Here is an 18,000-nt window from a genome sequence, read left to right as displayed (position 1 = left end):
GTGGGGAGAGGCTTTCCTTACCCGTCCCCGTTGGGTACCCAGCCTTGCCCGCGGCGCCAGCCACTCCTCCAGGCCCAAAGCCTGCGAAATGAGAGGCTCAGTGGGCATCCATGAGGATCTCACCGCGGTTGCCCCCTCCCTGCCCTTCAAGGGCCAGGCCACCCAGAGTCTCCACCTGTCACCCCCAGCCACAGTTAAACGCAAATGTGTCTGGGATGGTTGTTCCCCTTTTATAGACAAACACACTGCGGCCCGGGGAAGAAACTGGTTCTCCCAAGGCCTTGTGGTACATGTGCGGCCGGGACTGAGAACCAGGCTGAGTTGAACTTGAGTCCGAATTCCATGTCCCTTTCTCAGGGGACTCCATTCTGTGACTCTACCCGCCCCCAGCTGGTGCTCTCCTAGTCCGGAGTGGGGGCCGCAGCTTCCTGGCCAGAACCAGGAAGGTTCTGGAAAGAGCCGGAAGCCGGCCAGTTTAAGAGGGCCTTACCGTAGGGCAGTTTCCCAGTGCTGTAGGGCAGTCCGTAGCCACCTGAGGAGAGGGGGGTAGACTCGGGGGCTACTCCATGCCTCGCTGGGCTCCCACTACCTGGGCAGCCAGACCTCTTCCCACAGGTACTGAGGCCCCGTCCCCGCCCCCACCCCCACCAGGGTCACGAGCAGCTCACAGAGGCTCTCGGGAGAGCAGAGGCCTTGGTGTAGGAGGGAGAAGGCACCCATCCTTCTTCAGGCCCTGCCGAACTCTCCTCCCCATCAGGAAACAGCACATCGTGTGAGCTGCGGTGGGAGCGGGTGGACGGCAGGGGGTCTTTCTGATAAATGGCGTTTCTTATCATCAACTACATCCTTTCCTGTCAGGACTCCGGGTCTCTGTGCGTGTGCACGTGTGTACATGCGTGTGAGCAGGAGTGAGATCAACACCGGCACGATGGCTTCCCCACGCTTTCCTTGGCTGGCAACCAGAAGTGGGCTTTCGTACAGGTTTCCTGGCCACCCCCAGCCACTCCAGGACATAGGTGACCAAATGTGTCTCCTCTCAAGCTGGCTCTCTCGAATCCTCCTTCTGCCTTACCTGGCAGCTTGGGTGCCTTGATGGGGTACCCTAGGGGGACTCCAGGCTGCTGACCTCCAAAGGGTCCAACTCCTGTGGGAACAGAAGAGCAAAATCAGGTCCCAGCCACAGGGGCCAGCAGCCCCTGCAGAGCCCTCAGCCTCATGCTCCACTTTCTGCTGACGGCAGTCGGAATCAGGAAACCATCCTGCCTAGAGGGCCTTCCTGCCTCTCTGTCATCAGTCAGCTGAGCAACTCCCCCTCGCTTCCTCCCTACCCCCGCCCCACCTCCACCCCCCAGGTGACGGGCCACTTCCTCCAGGAAGCTGCAGAAAGATTTCCCTCCTGGGCTTGGGCAACATTTGGGGCCTGTAGCCCTTGTGGCACTTGGCACAGATTACTCGGTTTTCTGGGCTCACTGGGGCCACCAGAGGGTCAGGGCAGGGGAAGCAGGCCTGTGATTGATGCCACTTTGTGCTAAGCCCAGACCAAGGTCTGGGCAGTGGACCCCCTGCCTCACTGGCCACTCTGCCGACCTGCCCACCCACCTTGGAATGGGGGCACCCAGGCTTGCCTTACCTGGGATTCCAGCAAAAGCTCCACCTCCACCTGCAATGACAAGAAGCATCACTGTAGCCCTTGCCACCATGGGCACAGGGCACCGAGGCACTAAGGCAGTGCTGAGGGGCCGGCTGGCCCACACCATGGCCAGGTCCCCCCAGGCCCCCCAGCTCATGCTGCCCTCACACACACTCGGGCTGAAGCGTAAGAGGTGTCCAACCAGAGGGCTCTGAGCCCAGGGTTCCCTCAACTCAACCCAGGACAGAGGGGACTGAGGGTGAATGGAGATTCCCACCATGGGCCCCCACCCCAGCCGGCCACATACCTGGGGCCTTGGCCTTGACTCCTGTTCCAGTGGGAACGCCAGGGAGCACCCCTACACCTGGGAACCGAGCTCCTAAGGGCGCAAAGAGGTGGCAGTGAGGGCAAGAAGGCCAGTCTGGAAGGTCCAGCCTGGCACCGCACCCCCTCAGCTACACAGCTAGCCTCCTACGCTGTCAGCGACTGGCATGGCTCACAGGAGGAGGGAGAGGGCCTCTTTGGTGGTGACTTTTCTTCCCCAGTTGCCCCAAGGTCAGATGACCCGAATTTAATCCTATATCCTAGCCTGCATGCTTGCCTTGGTCTCTCGACTGGAGTTAATTTCCCTCCGCCTGCCCGCCCCACCAGCAGAAGCAGAAGAAGTCTGCCTGAAGTGGAAAGAGCCTGCAGGTCGGAGAGGCGCGTGCCCTTCAGGGGTTCTTGCTGGGTGTGATTCACAGCCCAGCACAAAGCAGTCACCTGTCCTGGCCGGGAGGGCTCCATCTGCCAGGGTCTAGTGCTGCCACCTTTCCTGTCTCCCCTGGGGCTGGGACACCACAGTGGGGAGGGGCCGAGGGGGGACGCTCTGCCAACAAATCCCGCAGAGCAGCCTGGACCGGGCTTTTGGGGGAATTCAGGAGGTCACATGCTGGGTGGGGTGGCCGGGCCCTGGCAGGGAACGAGGGTGAGAGGGCAGCTCTGAGGGTCTCCTGCAGGGCGGATGCACTGGGCGGGCCCCCTGGTGACTCACGGCTTTTGGGAAACAGCTGGCCCCAGTGGGGACTTATTTGTCCTTGGGGGGCCCACCCCAGGCTGTGACGATGGTCTGGGTCTGAGCCTGGGCTCAGGGCTTGGGGGGCCGGGGGAGCTCACTGACCCTCACAGGGGAAAGATGAATAGGAGTTTTAAGTCTGTAGCCTGAGCTTGGACACTTAGAGAAACAGTGCCAGTCAGGACCCAGGGTCTCCGGGGGCCTCAGCTTGGGGGGCTGTGAGGGGCCATGCCGGAAGCTGCCAGGGGCTGCCCTCCTTGCCCTAGAGCCCCCTTCCCCTCCTTGTTCTCACCTGTGCCCGGGAGCACTCCACCAGGGTAGACACCTGGGAGCCCCACACCTGTGGCCAAAAGAAGGCATGTGAACAGTAGCCTGGCCTCCGGGAGCCCCTCGTGGCCCATCCCTCCATGGCAGCTCCAGGGCTCCCAAACCAGCCACCCTGGTTCCCCGGTGGGAACAGCCAGAGACAGTGTGCAGTGGCTGCAGCCCTCCTCCCACGAGTTCCGGAAGTCTTCTGCCAACCCCTCTGTGCGTGGATTTGTCTCGTCTCCTAGAGCCTGTTTACATGGTCGGCACAGCCCACCCCTGGACTAACAGCTTCCAGATGTTCCCGCCCTGCTGTGTGGACTTAGGCAGCCTTTTGTTTAACCTGAAGTCACTTCTTCAAGGGCCTGGCGCAGAGGAACCAGCCCCAGATGGGGAGTGTGCACACCTCAGGCTCCCCCAGCTGCGCCATGACGGGCCGCGTGGGCCCTTCTGTCCTGCCTCCCCATTCTGAGCCTCAGCATCGCCACCTGTCACCTGAATGCCCACCCCAGAGTCTGTCCCTGAGGTCTGCTCCAAGGTCGTGGGAGAAGGGCCTGGAAGACAGGCCGGGGCCCCCTCGGCCCTATTTCGGACACGGCCCCTCACTTGGGGCCTGGCTACCTTCCCTGCCCCAGGCCCTGTCCTTCCTGCTCAGGGGGTCTTGGAGGCTCTGGCCCCTCCCTGACCTCTGCCCATCAGTCCCAGGGACCCCACACTGACCTGGTACTTTCCCTGGCTTCGCGCCAGCTCCAACTCCTGCTCCGAGTTGAGGTACCACTGCACCTGGTAGGGAAGGGGCTGCATCAGAGCGGGCTCCGCCCACACCCGCAGCCTTCTCCGGGGCCACGTGGGTCTAGCCTCCGTACCTGTAGACACTCCTAAGCCGCCGACACCACCGACGCCGCCAAGCCCGGCACCTACAGAGCCAGGCGTGGAAGAGGAGGAGGTCACACCAGAAACAGCGAAAGGCAGCGGGGCCTGCGCTGAGGCCTGGCCCTGCCACCACCTCATTTTGAGACTAAGGCCCAGCTTGATGCCTCCCCAAACCCCAGCAGATTGGAGCTGAGGCTGCCCCCCAGGAAAAGCCCTTGGCAAAGTGGAGAGCCCCCAGAAGCCACAGAGCTCTTGGCTTGTCCCAAAGGGTAACACTCACCAGCCTTGGCAGCAGCTTTATAGGCTGCGGCCGCGTCAGCCACGCCGCCGGGCACCAGAGCCCCTGGGAAGGCGCCTGCAGGAAAGGCCCCGAGCCCTGCAGGGAGGAGGGTGGGCTGAGGTCCTGCCCCCCACCCTCACCCCACCCCTGGCCCCACTGCCCCCAAGAGGTCCATCTGAGGCTCTCCTGCTCTCTGTAGGACTGCCCTGCCCAGCTGTGACCACTGCTCACAGCACTGGGTTCTCTGTCCCAGACTGCTCCACTTAGCCTGACAAACTGTGGGATCTTCTGGAGTCCAGATTCTATACCCGCCTCCTCCAGAAAGCCTTCCTGAAGCGCAATGGGGTGGGCGACTCCTATGGGTGCTGGGGCCGCTTCCCTCCTGCTCTCACAAATTACCTATGTCATCATATCCGTGACTCCCCTGTGCTCTGGGCAGCTGCTGAGGCGGGCGGTCTCAGCATTACCCCCAGCACCAGTGCCCGGGACAGGCCTGGTCTCACCCCAGCACCCCAACTGCCCTCCATTCTGGGCAGATGCCCCAGCCCCCAGAGGGGCATCTTGCCTGGGTGTCAACACTAACCTGCCCCAAGGCCAGCGCCTGCGAGCCCTCCGACACCTGCAGGGAGAAGAAGACACAGCCAGGTGAGGGGAGGCAGGTGTGGGGCATCGTCCCTGGGCCTGGGGCGGGGAAGGGTCTCCTGGAATGGGGGCGGGAACCTGGCAAGGCTGTGGTTGGTGTGGGGCAGCCCAGGCCTCTAAGCTGGACTCAAGCCTTTGGTCCTGGGCGGGGGTGGGGCGGTGGGGGGGGGGTCAATCCCGACAAAATAGCAGCCGCTGTTTAGCCACCAACTGCTATGTGCCATGTGGACATGACTGCATTGACCTGTCTGCCCCCAACATGCCCCAATCAGACTCAGTTCCCTCAGAAGACCCGCCAGCTAACGGGAACCCAGCAGGGCTTTCGGTGAAGGCTGGAGCTGAGCAGAATCTGCCAGCCAGACTTCACCCAGGCCAGCCCTGCCCTGCTTCCACGACAGTCCCCACCCTAAGACTCTCTTTGGCTTCCTTGCAGGGTCTCCTGGCTCAGGCCATGTCCGCTTCCCTGTGTCTGGAGCCCCTTTTGTCTTCCACCATCTGCCTGTCCATCCAGCTAGCCCGCCCTGCAGTCTAGGAGCCTCTTTGCTTACAGACAGATGCTAAAATGTTTATAAAAAGCCAAATGGGTCCCCCTGGCTCTCTCCTTCCCACATCTGGGCCCGAGCTCTCCTCTTCCCCCTCCAGGAGACATTCCACGGCTTTGGCCAGGACCCACGGGCAGTCAGGTTGGAGTTCACAACCATGCCGGGTTGGTCTCTGAAAATGTGAGCGTCTCTCCCACAAGAGCCAGTCCTGGCCACTGGGGTCCCGCGCGCGCAGGGGTGGCCTCTCTGGGGACTGACTGCAACCTGCGGGAGTGCTGAGCCCTGGAGGGTCGGCCTGGCTTTCACTGGGTGTGGTTCCCCCACTCCCGTTTCCTACCTCCGGGAACTGGCCAGTCTGAAACTCGGCCAGCCCCCCAGCAAGACAGGTCTCTAACTCTGGGCAGGTGTGGTGCCATCAGGCTGGGCCTGGCACGTTCCCGGGTTCACCTCCCAGCATTACAGGCCCTGTCAGGGGTTTCTCTCAAGCCAGCCTGTTTCCTGACTTCCAACAGGGGCAGGGGACCTGTTCGGGCCTTTCCTGACCAGAAGGGCTGGAAGGAGAAGATGGGGACCAAACAGGAGGTGAGAAGGGCCTGGGTGGGCGGGCGGGGCAGGCAGCCCCTCTGCAGTCATCTGCCCCTTTCCCACGCCCCCCTCTGCCCCGCCCCTGCTCGCCCTCCTTCCAGTGGACTCACCTGGCCCAAATGCCCCACGGAGTCCAGCCCCCGGGAAGGAGGAGAGAGCGCTGAGGGGCCTGGCCAACCCAACGGGCTCTCTCAGAGAGCTCTGGGTTCAAATCCTGCTGCCTCTTTGGCCCACTTACAAAATGGCCAGTGTGTTCCCGACCTCCCTGGGACCAGAGGGCTTGTGAACAGAGAGCACGTAGGCTCTGCAACCTTCCTAGCTGACCCCAGTGGGTGTCCCCCAGCTCCTTCCTGTCCTCGTGGACTGGCCTCCAGCCGGTGCTGGGGGTGTGGGCAAGGGCCGGCTCCCAGCTGCCTGGTCCCCCACTGAGAGCCCGGGCCGGGCCAGCCCGCCCCAAGGCCCCTGGGAGCAGCTGCCAGGCCACCCACCCTCTACTGGCCAAAGGATTAGTTGTTCCCAAGCATGACACACACTGCCTGTGCCCAGTTCCATCCCACAGGCCAGGCCCCGGACGTCCCTCCTGCCGGATGTGGGGAGCTGCCCTGAGCAGGGCGCCACTGAGGCCCTGCCTGCCTTTGTAGCCCAGAGTCCTAAGGCTGGAAGATGACCTCAGGGAGGTCCGAGTCCAGCCCTTTCTCATCAGGAGATGTCCTGACTTTCCCCTCGGGCCACTCCTTCACTTGGGGCTGGAAGTTCCTTCGGAAGTCTAAAACTACATCTTTGATGAATAAAAGCTTCGCTGTAGCAATTGCAGCCGTATGCAGTTGTCTTGGTTTTCCCTTCGGTGTTTCATCACAACTTACCGTGTGTGCCCTGCGGCCAATGGGATCAGCCCACCCCTGCTCTAGCTTTGCAGTCAAGACCGCCACCATCTGGGATTCCCCAACAAGCACGACCCTAATTCCATACCTTTGAGTGTCTGGCCTGCCCTGAATTCTCTCCACCATCAAAGACCCTGTTGAGATCACTGGCCCCTCCGAGAGAACCGTTGTGGTAGGATGATCAGTGAGTCCTGAGGCTCCCAGCCTCGCAGACCCCTCCAGACCTCAGCAAACCCCTTGCCCAGGCCTCCTGCCCTCCTGCGTCTCTCCCTCCTGGCCCCAGCCCTGGAGTTTCACAACCCAGATGGGCTTGCAGGGAAGGGAATCTGGGTCTTGTAGATTCATCTGCACTTGAATCATCGAACATCAGGATTTCGTAAGAGCTGTTGGACAGGGAAACCGTCCTGGAGTCTCGGGCGTGAGAGCCAGGGAGACACGGAGCAGGGTGGGGGGTGCCAAGGCTGCATGTGGAGCATCTCAGGCTGAGGGGGCCATAAATCCGGACAGAGACGCCATCGTCTCCACCTGCTCCTCGTCCACCAGGGCTTCCTGGATGAACCCGCCCTCTCTCTTTCCTGGGGTTGTTTTCTGACACTGATGGTGGACCCCAGTAGCAGATATGGGCCTTCTGGGCAAGGCGGGGACAGGGGCTTGGGATCAGGAAGGAAGCTCCTCTGGGACCCGGGTCAGGGTGCAGCCTAGGGTTAGGCTCAGGGCCTGGTCTGGGCTCACAGTTCAGCCTGGGGTCAGGATAAGCGCTCGGATTGTCATCCAAGTCAAGGATATCTAAAGTCAAGATCCTAGATCTTGACCTGGAGTAAGAGAGGCCTTGGTTTGGGGTCAGGGACTATTTGGGCAGAGACTGGGGCCCACCGTCTACGTCTGAGCCCCAGAGGAACCTTCACAGGTGTGGTGGCCACTGGAAATCAAGGTAGGAAAGGTCCATTCCAACCTTTGACCCCAGCCCCAGGGCTTTCTGAGACCCCCTGCAGAGGGAGTCTCCGGGCAGCTGGGCACATAGGCGCACGCAGGGCAGGGGCAGGACACCCCGACATGGGAGGACACCAAGCTGCCTCTGGCCTCCTGACCCAGGAAGTCTGGTCATAAAAGGTTTGACTAGGGGTGAGGGGCTGTTGTTGCCTGTCCCCCCTTCTGGTCCGCAGGCTGGGTTCAAGGCTCTGTGGGCCCTTCCCTCCCATGCCCCCTCAGCGCTTACCTGGCTTGGGTGGCTTGCCTCCAGGGCCCAGTGCTGCAGAGGGAAGAGATGGTGATAAATGGGGAGTCCCAGCCCACCCCCCCAGGGCATTGCGGGGTCTCAGTCCTCAGGGCCTAAAAGGGCTGTCAGGAATGATCCCTCCCTTTGCACAGGGAGCGGCCAGGAGCCCAGACGCCTGGGTGGGGAGCCCATCTCCGGCCCTGATTTTGGGTTACCCTCTCTCAGACTGTGCCTCAGCCTCTGGGAAAACAGGAGGGTCATTCCCACTCAGCTGGCTTTGCAGGGATACTACTGAGGATCAAAAGACATGTGAAAGAAGGCGGGAGCCACCAGGGAAAGAGCCCGGGGGAGGGGCTTAGGGGGCCTGGAGGTTCCAGTTCTTAGTCTGGACGCTCCATCTGTGAAACGAGGGCGCCTTCTGAGGTTCTGAGGTCCGAGGACCCGTGTGGACGAGAGTGAGACCCAGACCCCATCAGTGAGGAACCAAATTTGGTGTCTGAACTCACCTCCTCCTCCCAGGCCTCCGAGACCAGCCCCTGTGTCGGGAGAGAGAGAGAATGAGAGACCCATCAGTGCCCCAGCCAGAAAGCCATCCACGGACCCACGGTCAACTCCATGACTGCCTAGCTACAGGACCTCGGGCAGGCCTTAGCCTCGGAGAGCCTCGCTTCCTTCTCTGTCTCATCAGGCAAACAGCCCTGCGGCCGTGTGTGCTGGGCAGTCTGCTGGTAGCTGCACTCACTTCCACGTCAGTTGTGAATACGCAAACAGTGACAATATTATTGTTGATTTTTCAATGTACTTTAAAACATTCTGCTTTTTTCCTAAATTAAAAGAAAATATGCCCCTTCCCCCGCCACGGAATTAATCTTCTGCCCATTTTCTTTTTTGGGGGGGTCCCATCCCAATCTTCATCTGCACCTAGTCCTTGCTTTTATTATTGTCTTTACTTGAAAATCACCTCACCGTATCACCCGACAGATAGCACATTCATGCTTTTTAGCAGCTGCATAACCTAGGTTTACTTAATCACACCCTCCAGTCAGGTGGCTTTCTTTCTTTTTTCTTTTCTTTCTTTTTTTTTTTTTTTTTTTTGGCCATGTCCAAGGAAGTTCCTGAGCCAGGGATCAAACCCACACCACAGTGTAACCAGAGCCACGGCAGTGATAATGCCAGATCCTTAACCTTCTGAGCCACAGGGAAGTCCCGAAGTGGGTTTCTTATTTTGAATTTTTGCAAGTAACATTCCTATGAACCTTGGAACAGATGGTTCCTTTTCTCTTTTCTCCGAAAATTATTTCCTTTGCACGGATTTCCAAGAGTGGGGTTAACGGTTCGAAGATTGTTAGATAGTGGGGATTGGCCAGGCGACCACTTTCCTACAGCCTCACAAGCATTGTGTTCCATCTTTCAGAAAATTTCTGCTCTTAATAGTTACAGAACAGTGTCGTGTACATGGCTTTTTATTATTTATTTATCTGTTTGTTTGTTTATTTGTCTTTTTAGGGGCACACTCATAGCATATGGAGGTTCCCAGGCTAGGAGTTAAATTGGAGCTGTAGCTGCTGGCCTCTGCCACAGCCACAGCAATGGGAGATCTGAGCCGTGTCTGAGACCTACACCACAGCTGATGGATCCTTAACCCATTGAACAAGGGCAGGGATCGAACCCGAGTCCTGATGGATACCAGTTGGATTCGTTACCACTGAGACTTGACAGGAACTCCTAAACTGTTTTTTAAAACAGGGGTGACTGGTGGCATGCCTCTGTGGCAGGCATGCCTACATTCTTCCCTTCTGCTGGGTGAAAATGTGCATGGCTTGCCCATGCGATCACCGGCTGTCGTCCCCGGGTGTGTGGAAATTCCATGTACATTACCTGGGAAAAAGACGCCTCCGGGAACTCCCCCAGGAACAGCCCCTGGGACCCCTGGAAGGAAGTAGGTAGAGTCCTCCATTAGCCAGAATGAATAAAAGTCTGCTAACACTAAAGACAACGATGGTGATGATGATACTGCCTGTTTATAGGGCAATTTGTGTCCAACGAGCAAATTATGTTTACAGAGCATTTTCTCATTCATGCTGCTCGACATGGCCCGGTGCGTTCAGAAGGGGCAGGGGTTACTTTCTTTATTCTAACCGATGTGAAATCCAGCTCAGAGAGGTTAAGGCGTGTGCCGAGGGTCACACAGCTGGAAAGAGTTGGAGCCTGGATTCAAAGCCAGGCTATTCCTCTAGGCCTACCAGTTTGCACTGAGTTACCTGGAGAGGGCCTGCTGTGGGGCTGGGTCCGAGCGCCCTTTGCTGGCCAGCCAAGTCTCTTGAGCCCTGAGCGGTATGGGCAGGGGCCAGAGTTGTGGGAGGGCAGGCTGGGCTGTGACGGCAAGTGGTAAGGAAAGGCGGCTGCTGCCAGCAAAAGCGCAGCCATTCCCACACTGATAGGACGGTGTGAGGTCAGCGTCCTCAGTCACTGGGCAGCCGTGGCTGGGTGGGGTTCTGGCTGTCTGACACTGCGCTGAGGAGGCGCCGGGGCCCAGAGGGGGACACCATGAATGAGAAAAGTGAATAGTTTCCTAAGGAAAAGCTAGTTCACTGGCCAGGCCAGGGGCCGTCTGCCCAGCCAAGATCACGAGTTCAGTCCCCGTGGACCAGTGAAGCTCTCACTGGGGAACACTGTGATGTGGGGCCCCAGACTCAGCCTGTGTGTAGTCATGGCAACAGACAATCCTGATGCAGACCAGGCTGTGACTCCACCACCACAGAGGAGCCCCAGCCTTAACAAGCCGCCTTGCCCGTGTCCCAGCCCGAGCCCCTGCACTACCCTGCTGAACGGGGCACGGATGAGGTTGGGGAACAGTGTTGGGCAGCCCTGCAGTGTGCCCAGCACACATCTGGACTCTGTGACCGAGCCATGTTGCACAGCTGGGCCTGCTGGCCCCAGGGCGCTGTCAGCCTCAGCCGAGGCCCAGCAGGCTAGGGGATGCCAAGCTGTCACCCTGTGCCAAAGCTCTGGTGCTACCCACCCCCCAGGGCCTGAGGCCCCCCAGGCTCTGCTATCTGGGCCCAGAGTATCTAAGCGATCCGGTCAGAGCCTCAGGGGCTCAGAGTGGTGGCCCCAGGAGGCTGCGCCTGCTGGGAATGAGCGCTTTGGCCCTGTCATCAGCTGCCAAGTGCACACATGGCTCGCCCCAAGCCTTTGATGCCTTCTCTGGCTCCAGCCTCCAGCTCTGAGCTCTCAGCACTGTCTCTTATGTGCCTTTCCCCGGTAAGCTCCAGGCCTTTCTCTGCCTTGGCCTCTCTCTCTCCTCCCCTTTTTCTCCCCCCGAATCCCTGCCTCTCCCCTCTGCTCTCCGGCTCCAGAGCAGACAGCAGGAAGAGCGTGATTGGGTCGGGGGAGCAAGGATTGCAGGACAGACCCGTCCAGCCTCTAACCCTGGCTGTGCCACTTCTTACCATCGGTATGACCTCAGGCGAGTCACTTAGTCCCTCTGAACCTCAGCTTCCTTTTTAGCAATGGGCGACTGATAACTGCTGCCTTGCAAGGCTGTGGCAAGTTGTCAGAGCTTAAGGAAGAGACCTGTCCTACTCTGGGCCTGGCACATGGTAATCACTCAGAGAAAAACAGAAAGTGATACTTCACTGCACAGTACCTGGCCAGGGGCCAGGTATACTGTAGGTGTTCAACAAATGATGGGTGAATTAGGTGGAGGGGAGGCAGAGACGTCTGCGGATCTGGTCTGACCTGTTCCATCCCCAAAGAGCCAAAGGTCTCCCCACCTCCGGCTGGTCTAGCCCTCGGGCCTGGCTGGACTCCCACTTCCTCTCCTGGGGCTCTGTTCTCCCCGCCCCCCCCACTGCCTCGGCCAGGCCCCTCCCGGACTGGTCACCTCCTCTCGGCTCCCCCTCTCCCCAGCGCCTCCCCATCTCTGCCCCCCCACTCTCCACCTCCGTGATTCAGATCCCAACAGTGCCTGCCAAGCTCTGCGCCTGAACCATGATGCCTTGGGGAGCCCCGGATTTTGATCCCCATTTTGCACTGAGGAAATGGAGAAGGTTTAGTGGGTGTAAAGGCTATAGTTGCTCAAAGGCTTTCAAAGAGGCAGCAGCCCCCTCCTGGGCCCCTTCGCGGGAAGGGTCATCCTCCCTCCCACTCCGCTCCTCGGCCTGAGCCGGCCCTCCTGCCAGGTGTGCCCTCTCCCCTCCCCAAGTCCTACCCTTCCACCAAGGCTGAGCTCACATTCTCCCCTCTGTCTTCTCTGAGCCTGTGGTTCTTACTGCTCAGCTGGCCTGAGGCAGCTGGCCCGGAGCATACTTGTCTTGTTTTATGTGGGTTTGGCTTGTTTTGCCGGCTAGCCCAGGGTGGAACTTGTCTCTTGCATCTTAGAATCATGATCCTAGACTCTCAGGGATCATAACAGTCTTCTGGCCCGGGCTGAAATTCTTTCTGCAAACATCCTCTTGTGTTCCTGCTTGCATGCCTTCAATGACAGGCAAATCACCACCTCCTGAGGCTGTCAGCTCTGTCTGCAGGGATATCTCCCTCCTATTGAGATAGAATCAGCCTCTTTGTCTCTCCAACTCTGTCTTCCAGAGCCCCAAAGACTGAGGCTCACCTCTATCCCCAGAAACCCCTTAAAACATTTACTTTTCTTTCAAGGTCTAACTCAAATGTCACTTCTGCTGTGAAGCCTTCCTGGATTTCCTGGGATTCCTCTGGGCCACCCAGTCTTTTCTACTTCCTCCATCACTGCATTCCTATTTACACATGGGCTGCCCCCCGACGAGATAAAATGTGGCATGAGTGGCGAGAGGGAAAAATCAAACCTTATAAATGTGCACTAATTACAAGGGTCGATCAGCCCGAGCTAGCGAATTCTGAGTAAGAGAACATATTCTTTTTAAAATTCAGATTCCCATAGTCGTCTTAACTGATGCTTTTTTTTTTTTGCAATGTAACATTGCTGGAACCTCCCGCCAGCCCTAGGAGATAAAGTAGGGCAGGACGTTTCTCCCTCATTTTACAGCCAGGGCAACCCAGAGCCAGAGGGATGAAGTGTCTGGCCCGGTACCCACAGCTGACCCCAGTCACCACGCAGGGCCTTCTGCCTGGGCCCTGGGCTCTAGGTTCAAAGATCTGGGAGACGGCTGTTTGGGAGCAAGCAGCAGGCCAGCAGGCCTTGGCAGGGGGCTTTGCCAATTCCAAGTCCAGGGGGCCTGCCTGGGGAGCAGATAAGACCACACGAAGCTGTTTGTTGTTTGCAATGGAGAAAGGCTGCCAAGGGTTTTTGAAAACAATCCGTCCTCCAGTGAATGACTTCGTCCCCTCCCTCGCCCAGGCGCGTCTGACCTCCTGCCTCGGCCCCAGCTGACGCAGGGAGCGGGGATCAACTCCTAAACCCAAGGTCCGAGGTCCTAGAGGCTCCTTGGAGTCACCTGGGCAGCTTTTACAAGACTGGCAGGTCTGGGTCCCTCCCCATATCAGATAAAGCAAGAATGATTGGGTGAGACCCCACATCAGAATTGTTTCAAGCTCCCTGGGTAACTCCAACCTGCTGCCAGGGCCGAGCATCCCTGTTCCAAGCCATTTTCAGCTCCGAAATCAGAAAAAAAAAAAATCAAAACCAGAAACCAACCCCAAATCAAGACGATAACATTGCTGGGGATTTGGGGCAGCTGGTCCCAATTACACCTGATTTAACTTCTCTCTTTAAATGGCATGGGAGTTTGGGGCAGCAGATCTTCAAAGCTACTTTGGACCCATCCTAAACAGGTCTGGGGCACCCTTTCCACTACAGGGTCTTCTTGGGATGTCCCTTTCTTGTCTCCACTGGCAACACGGTTCTTTTGAGCTGAGGAGACCATGAGGGTGACACCTTCTTGGGGTAGGGGGAAGCTGGGCTCTTCCAGGACAGCCAGGCAGGTGTGTGCGCATGTGCGTGTGGGTAGGGAGCCCCTCCCAGTCCTGATCTCTCTAGATTTCCTTTGGGAGGCTCTGGGCACAAACCTCAGAAGACCTCATCAATTCGCACACCCCTTATTTGGACCCAGCTACTCTACCACCTGCGACAGAGCTGAGATTTATGTTTGCAAAGAAAGACGAGGGCCAGCGGAACATTTAGCCCGGTCACTGGGGATGCATTCTTCTTAGGGCAGGCCCGCTCCAGAGTACTCAGCCCGGGCCCGCCCCTCCCCACATGCTTCTCGGAACCTGGCTCCCACCCCTCATCCTGGGGCCCAGAGCAGAGAGCAGGCGGCTACTAACCCCCTGGGCTGCCTAAACCTGTCTGAGCCTTGATTTCCCCATTTGTCAAGTGTAGACAACAATTCTCTACTCTCAGGGCTCCTGTGGGGACTCGCTGTCGTGCTCTAGGTAGGAAGGCAGGTGTTCGGGGGTCTCACTCCAGGAAGGAGGTTCAGGCAGGACCAGAGATGCTACTCCCAGGAGCAGGGTGGCTGCTCCTCTGGGACTGTCTCCCTGCCCCTATTGGCCCCCACCTGGTGGCATGCACATCCCTTGGCCTCGTCCAGACCCAGAAGCTGACCTCTGCTCAGGAAGCTCCTGCTCCCAGCGGCCCTGCCCAGCCGTGCAATCTCACGGAAACAGCTGCCGCTCCTGCCCAGCCCCTACTCCAGCCCTCCAGCCAGGCCCTGCTCCACCCGGTGCCCCCCGCCCCCAATGCTGGCCCCCACTGAAGGGCTGGTTCTCATGGCAAGGAGCACTCTTACGGAAACCAGACCCCACCCAGGCTGCCCCACCAAAGGCTCAGGAGCCTGCCTGCACCTCTCTCTTCCCGTGGCCAGGAGCACCTTCAGGCACCCTGTGAGCCACTGCCAGGGTGGTCCAAGATGCGTAGAGCCTTTGGGGGGGCGCCCTCAGGGGTCCATAGCAGGGAACATGCCAGGTGGTCTAGGAGTGCCCTGAGGTCCCCTCTAGCCCCTCCACCTGCCACAGTCCTTCTGCCGGGAGAGGGACACTTTCCCCAGCTTCCCTGTCCTAGCTTGTGTTCCAGCCCATGAATGCACACACACAGACACACACACACGCACATGCACAATGACAAAACACACCCAGAGACACACCTGGATACCAGATCTCCCATATGTACATGCCTGTTGGATGACAGAATTTAGCACATGCTAACAGGCACTTTCACATACCTCCTCCCACCAAACGCGCGCACACACACACACACACACACCTGTCCAGGAATGAACCTGTGAAATTTCATTCCTTCTCAGAAACCTCTTCCTCTATTCGGTGACACATTCGGGCATATACACACACCTGTGCAATAGCATGTAACACACTCATGCACACACACACACTCATATACAAACACACCCGCTCGAAAGTCCCAGCCCTCCTCACCAGGGACAGACCCAGCAGCAGCTTTCCAACCCGCAACCATGTAATCACCTTAACCCTGACTTTCCTTGGAGCAGGGTCCTGACTTCCCAGGGGATAAGGAACCTGCTGAGGTCAGAAAGCTCACTGTCACTAAGCTGGCCTCAAACCCAGATCCCCTGCCCCCAGGGCATGTTTGCACGCCTGCTGGGTCCACAGGTGTGCAGACTGCCAGTGCCCACAGACCCGAGGGACCCTGCCGGTCCTTCCCCAGCATGCTCGAGACCCCCCACTGGGAGATCCCCCAGGACAGAGCAGGGTCCCTCAGCCCTCACAGGGCAGCAGAACCTTGTGCTGGTTTGGGACCATCCTGAGTCGTGGGGCGATCGTGTGACAGGTTTCTGCTCGGCTTGGCTGGCTCCTGGGAGGGGCGGTTCCAGGGATCCAGTGGCGCAGGGGCTGCTGCTGGGACCCTCTGGAGGATGCTGAGGGTGAAGGGCGCCCTCTTGTCTGTCAGTCCAGCCACCTGAGCAGGAGGCCCAAAGGCTGTGGGCAGTTGGGGGGACAGGGAGAGGCCTACCTCCAGGCTGCGAGGGGTGGATGATGGACAGCAGGAGCAGGAGGACTCCGGGCCGCAGGGCTGCAGCTGTCAGACCCGCCATCTCGGGGAGAAATGCCCCAGCCTGCTCACTGCGCCTCGTTTTATCCCCAAAGCGTAATTGCTGCCTCGTCGGCTGTGAGGGAAGGAGGGAGGGAGAGAGGGCGGGCGGGAGGGCGGGCTGGAGAAAGGGGAGGCCTCGGGGAGGGGGGCGCGGGGAGGGGGCAATTACGAAAGGCCGGCTCACAAGCCTTCCAGGCTGGGTCTGACTGGACTGGACCGCGGGCTTTTTTCCTTAAAACACACACGAGTGCACACACGCACACACGCGCGTGCGCGCACACACGCGCGCACGCACACACACACACACACACACAGAGTTTTTTCCCCCATCTCTCTCCCGCTTTCCCTCTGTGGCTGTTCTTTCACTGCTGGCCCTGTTCCCGCCAGAAAGTGCGAGGGGGGCCTCTGCCAGGACAGCCCTCGGGAGAGGAAGCAGGAGGGAGGGCCCTGCAGCCCGGCCAAAAATCCGGCCCCAGCCAAGGCCTGAGTGGCCAGGCCCCCGCCCCTCCGGCTGGGCCCCAGGCCCAGTGTGGGGACACAGGCCAGCTGTCCCGCGCCTCTGCCCCCACCCTAGCACTCCGGACTCCCCCAACAGCACCAGTCCTGGCCAAGATACAGGCTCTGCCCAAAGCTGGGGAGGCGGGTGTTGGTCAGAACCTGGGGTCCAGCGCCCAGGCCAGTGTCTGTAGAGTCAAGGGGCTGTAGGCAGAAAGGCCGGGAAGGTGCCATTCTTGCTGGTGCTGTCCTGTAGGGCACCAGGGGGAAGGGTTGGGGACCCTGAGGCACTACAGGGCTCCATTCTTTGGGGTCTCAGGTCACAGCCTCCTGCCTGAAGCTGGGGAGGGGGTGATGTGTCCATCTGGGGTCCATGTCTGAAGAGGCCGAGGGGCTGTGAGCAGAACGGCTTGGGGATCGAGACTGTTGGTGCTGTTCCCTGGGGTCTCTGGGGGACATGTGGGAGCCCCTGACACACCTCACGGGTTCCATCTCTCATGGATCAAGGTGCAGTCCCTCGCAGGCTTGTGCAGGCTACAGGGTCCGGTCAAGGTCAGGCTCGTTCCCCAGGTGCCCTGTAGACAACCAGAAGGCTGGGGGAGCTGACCTAGACTTATAGGTGGCTCAGTCCCCCTTTATCACTTGGCCCCCATCTGTCCCAGTGCTGAGCATCCCTAGAACCCAAACCAGACTCTGGAGTCCCAAGACTGCTGGTTCTCTCCCTGCCCCGGGAGAACGCCTGGGGCTGACATTCCTTTGGTGGCCAGGAGGGGGCGGCCCTGCGCCGACACAGCTGGGACCAGCACTTCCAGGCCTTGGGTTCTTCCCACCTGCCTGTGCTGGATGGGGAACCTGGGGACTTTAGGGGGTGGAGTGGAAAGCGAGGGGGTCATACTTCCCCACTCAAGAAATTTAGGAGCCAGAGGATAGGAGAGAGAAACTGGTACCGACCCTCATCACAGCCTGTGACGGGGAGAAGTAGAGACCACAAGTTCTGAGAGCTTTCTCCCAGCACTCAGTTGGAGAAAGAGAGGAGGACACAGCCACAAGTCCGAGGAAGGGGGTTAAATGACCCCTCCTCCAGCCAGGAGCGCTGGGCAGTTTTTATGGCCAGCAGGGAGTGTAGATGCCAAAGGCCAGGCAATGGACCCAGCAGGACCTAGGACTAAATTCTGGCTCTAACACTTGCTTGCAGGGTAACTTCTTCCATGAATTTCAGTTTCCTCATCTGTCAAACAGTGATAAATATCCCTGCCTAGGAGGTTATTGCAGAGATGAAAAGATGTGGTCATATATTTCTGTACTGTGTCTGCAGGTCCAAATGCTCTGTACTCTGCCCTCGTCCTAGTGCTGCTGCGAGTACCTGGGTTCTGCAAGCACCACTCCTGCAGAACTCTGAGGCTTGGCTCTAGGCTGGGTCAGCTTGGGACTCTGGGCCATCCCTTCCTCTCTCTGCTCTCAGGCAGCAGCCATTCCAGAGGTTTGGAAGGG

General features: G+C 59.0%; 1 protein-coding gene across 28 annotated transcripts in view; it reads right to left on the bottom strand.

Moving 5' to 3' along the window:
* The window catches only part of ELN (elastin-like), a 31,698-nt gene extending 15,453 nt beyond the window's left edge, over positions 1–16,245 (bottom strand). For 8 of the 28 annotated variants that reach the window (XM_021085771.1, XM_021085775.1, XM_021085797.1 and 5 more), the window contains exons 1-14: positions 15,934–16,217; positions 9,888–9,938; positions 8,516–8,545; positions 8,010–8,042; positions 4,727–4,762; positions 4,144–4,239; positions 3,857–3,907; positions 3,711–3,773; positions 2,977–3,024; positions 1,938–2,009; positions 1,631–1,660; positions 1,073–1,144; positions 491–532; positions 22–81 (exon numbers count right to left, since the gene is read on the bottom strand). In XM_021085771.1, coding sequence (XP_020941430.1) covers positions 22–81; positions 491–532; positions 1,073–1,144; positions 1,631–1,660; positions 1,938–2,009; positions 2,977–3,024; positions 3,711–3,773; positions 3,857–3,907; positions 4,144–4,239; positions 4,727–4,762; positions 8,010–8,042; positions 8,516–8,545; positions 9,888–9,938; positions 15,934–16,015 — 766 coding nt within the window. In that variant the 5' untranslated portion in view covers positions 16,016–16,217. 28 annotated transcript variants of the gene reach the window in all.

Source organism: Sus scrofa, chromosome 3, assembly GCF_000003025.6.
Source record: "Sus scrofa isolate TJ Tabasco breed Duroc chromosome 3, Sscrofa11.1, whole genome shotgun sequence".
Taxonomy (NCBI): Eukaryota; Metazoa; Chordata; class Mammalia; order Artiodactyla; family Suidae; genus Sus; species Sus scrofa.
The sequence above is the reverse complement of the archived record's forward strand: the minus strand, read 5'-3'. Positions and strand labels throughout refer to the sequence as shown.